The sequence below is a fragment of the Montipora capricornis genome, chromosome 5 (genome assembly GCF_036669925.1).
Source record: "Montipora capricornis isolate CH-2021 chromosome 5, ASM3666992v2, whole genome shotgun sequence".
Lineage (NCBI taxonomy): Eukaryota > Metazoa > Cnidaria > Anthozoa > Scleractinia > Acroporidae > Montipora > Montipora capricornis.
Window position 1 is genome coordinate 5,109,894 of NC_090887.1, and position 2,500 is coordinate 5,112,393.

The 2,500-nt window shown below is 40.6% G+C and overlaps 1 protein-coding gene across 3 annotated transcripts in view; it reads left to right on the forward strand.

Moving 5' to 3' along the window:
* Positions 1-2,500, forward strand: part of LOC138049214 (dipeptidyl peptidase 4-like) — a 47,994-nt gene that overhangs the window by 29,678 nt on the left and 15,816 nt on the right. For all 3 annotated transcript variants that reach the window (XM_068895386.1, XM_068895384.1, XM_068895385.1), the window contains exons 10-11: positions 215-265; positions 1,053-1,160. In XM_068895386.1, the coding sequence (XP_068751487.1) occupies positions 215-265; positions 1,053-1,160 (159 nt within the window). The remainder of the gene's footprint in view (positions 1-214; positions 266-1,052; positions 1,161-2,500) is intronic.

Genomic DNA, 2,500 nt, shown 5'->3' on the forward strand with positions numbered 1-2,500 from the left:
TTTGTCTATAATCTAAACGAGGATGACATTCCAGGCACAAATTTGCCAAAACTCACAGAAAAATGTATTGTCCCAGTTCTCAAGAGATGCTCGTCTTTATCGCGAAGGGAAGTCGAGGGAACTCGCTCTTGATGGCACCAATAACAAATGACTGTCTTTCAAATGATGCTGTCCTGTCTTACATTTTGTTACCTTTTTATCCACATAACATCAGAATCAGCATTTAAACGCGAAAAATGGTTGGGTGAATTCAAAATCGTACTTGGTAAGTACTTACGGTACCATTATTTCTTTTCAGATTGTGAACCAATTCATCATAACGAGTCCCTAACTAGCTCGTTCCATGCTCCCAGATAGCCAGAAAGCGCGTGGGAGCTGGGGTCAAGGCAACGCTTACCTCGACCCCAGATCCTAATCGTTTCTCGCTATTCAGTTTCCCGAATGTTTGAGCATAGTTGGTAGACTATGGTCTGAAAGCTTGCAAAAGGCTATTCTCACAACGGAAAAAACACACAGCACCCCAAGCTCAACATATAGACGTTATTGAACTAGCCGCATTTCCTGCATTGGGAAAATATTTGTCGAGTTCTTTGTTTTGCAAGTTTATGAACCAAGCCTGAAAGAGGAGTTCCATAAACTTGAAAAAAAGGAACAACACCAATATTTTCTCAGTACGGATTAAACAAGCTAGTTCAATAAGGTTTTTGTGTAATTGGATTATATTGTTTTCTTTATCTTCTTCCACGTGCACGGTCCTGGAAAGTAAAACTCGTACTGGAACTCCGACATGACTAACTAGAAAACATTTCTCGCATTTTTCTTTTTATGTACGAGAAAATGGAAACAGGAAATGGAAAGAATTTGGCAACCTATATATGTTGCTCCGTCCGTGACTGGTCCATCTTAGCGGTCCCATATGTGACGTCAAGTCTGGGAATCGAACCCAGGTCCACAAGTTGTTGGGAAGCGCGGAGTGCTCTCACTACCTCGCCGTCCCTGCTTCCTTGTAACGGGTGACTGCTTCATAATAACAGCTCCGTTGAATTTTGCAGCCTCCCAGCCCATTGTTTGCAAGAGATGGTTCCTATTACTTGACTCTTGTACCTTCAGCTCAAGGAAACCACGGAGATTTCATTCATCTTGCAAAAGTCATGATTCCTGTAAGTTGAATGCTCACGGGTCCATTCTGGGACAACCTCGTTATCAGGGTCTCTCTTCCCTGCCTCCATTGTCGTTGTCGTCGTTGACGACCGTGGAAGCAGAGAAGAGAGATCCTGGGAACGAGGTTGATTCTGGATTAGCAGAAAGTGGTGTGTACAAGTGTGAGAGGAAAGGTTGTAATGTGACAAATAACCAAACAAACAAAAAAACAAAATAAGTCCAAAGCCTTTTTCCCATAGACCGAATGCAAACTTGAAAATGGCCGCCAGTAAATTCTTCTTTTGTCTTCTTGAAAATTAGTCTGACAAGCGTCACTTTACAGCCAAAATTCTTTCAATTTTACACGTGTTGAAGATGGCAATTCATTTTTGCATTCGGTCAATGTGAGAGAAATAATGCTGTTGTCATTGTCTGAAAGGCCCCACTAACAACATCTCTACAAGTGAGCATTAGTTGTTCTTCATCGCTGAAGAGGGTCTTCGTTATTTCCTTCCTTTTGGTCTATTGAAGCCAAATAGTTGTCTCCGTCTCCCCGTGCACCGATGCAGCAGGGTGGAAAGTTCCCCAGAGATGTAGCCATCCTTTGCGTCACTAGGTGGTTGTGAACAGGATCTGTATATACCTCTTTAATGATTAAGGACGGTGCCTACTATTGCTATTGCGCATACGTTCTGCGCATCTCGAGATACTCGGATTTCCTATCGGTGATGCATACTAACACAGGAATATTTTGCGCGGTTTAAAATTATGCAGAGAAAGTAGATCTTAGTAAGTACTATTGGTATCCAAAAAGATAATTGGGGGTAGCCATGCATTTTTCAGAGATAAATAAGCTTCAATTTGAAAACGAACGCCAGACATGCTTTTGTATTTTAAAGCTTTTTACAAATATTGTTCATGAATTATCTTTGAAAAATGCGTGGTTACCCCCGCTTTTCTTTTTTGATTTCAATAACACTTGGTAATATCTACATTTCCCGCATAATCATAAACCGGGACAAAAATACTTTTGAATTAGTAGGCACCGTCCTTAAATAGTCTAATAATGTACGTGAAAAATTACTCGATTCTGATTGGCTGAGAGCAGTGCAGTTCAAGTGTAACATTGCAAAAAGTGTAATACCAGTGCAAATGACACATCGAAATTCTGGATGATGATTGGCTAATAAACAATAGGGTTTGATCACAACCAATCAAATCTTTTGTTTTCAAATCAAGCGCACACCCTGGATGGCGCAATTTATGGCACAATTTTTCCCTGATTGCGTGATACGCATGCATTTCTTCTGCTTAACCATCTCGAATTGTTTCATGTATATTATTAATAGGTAATCACATG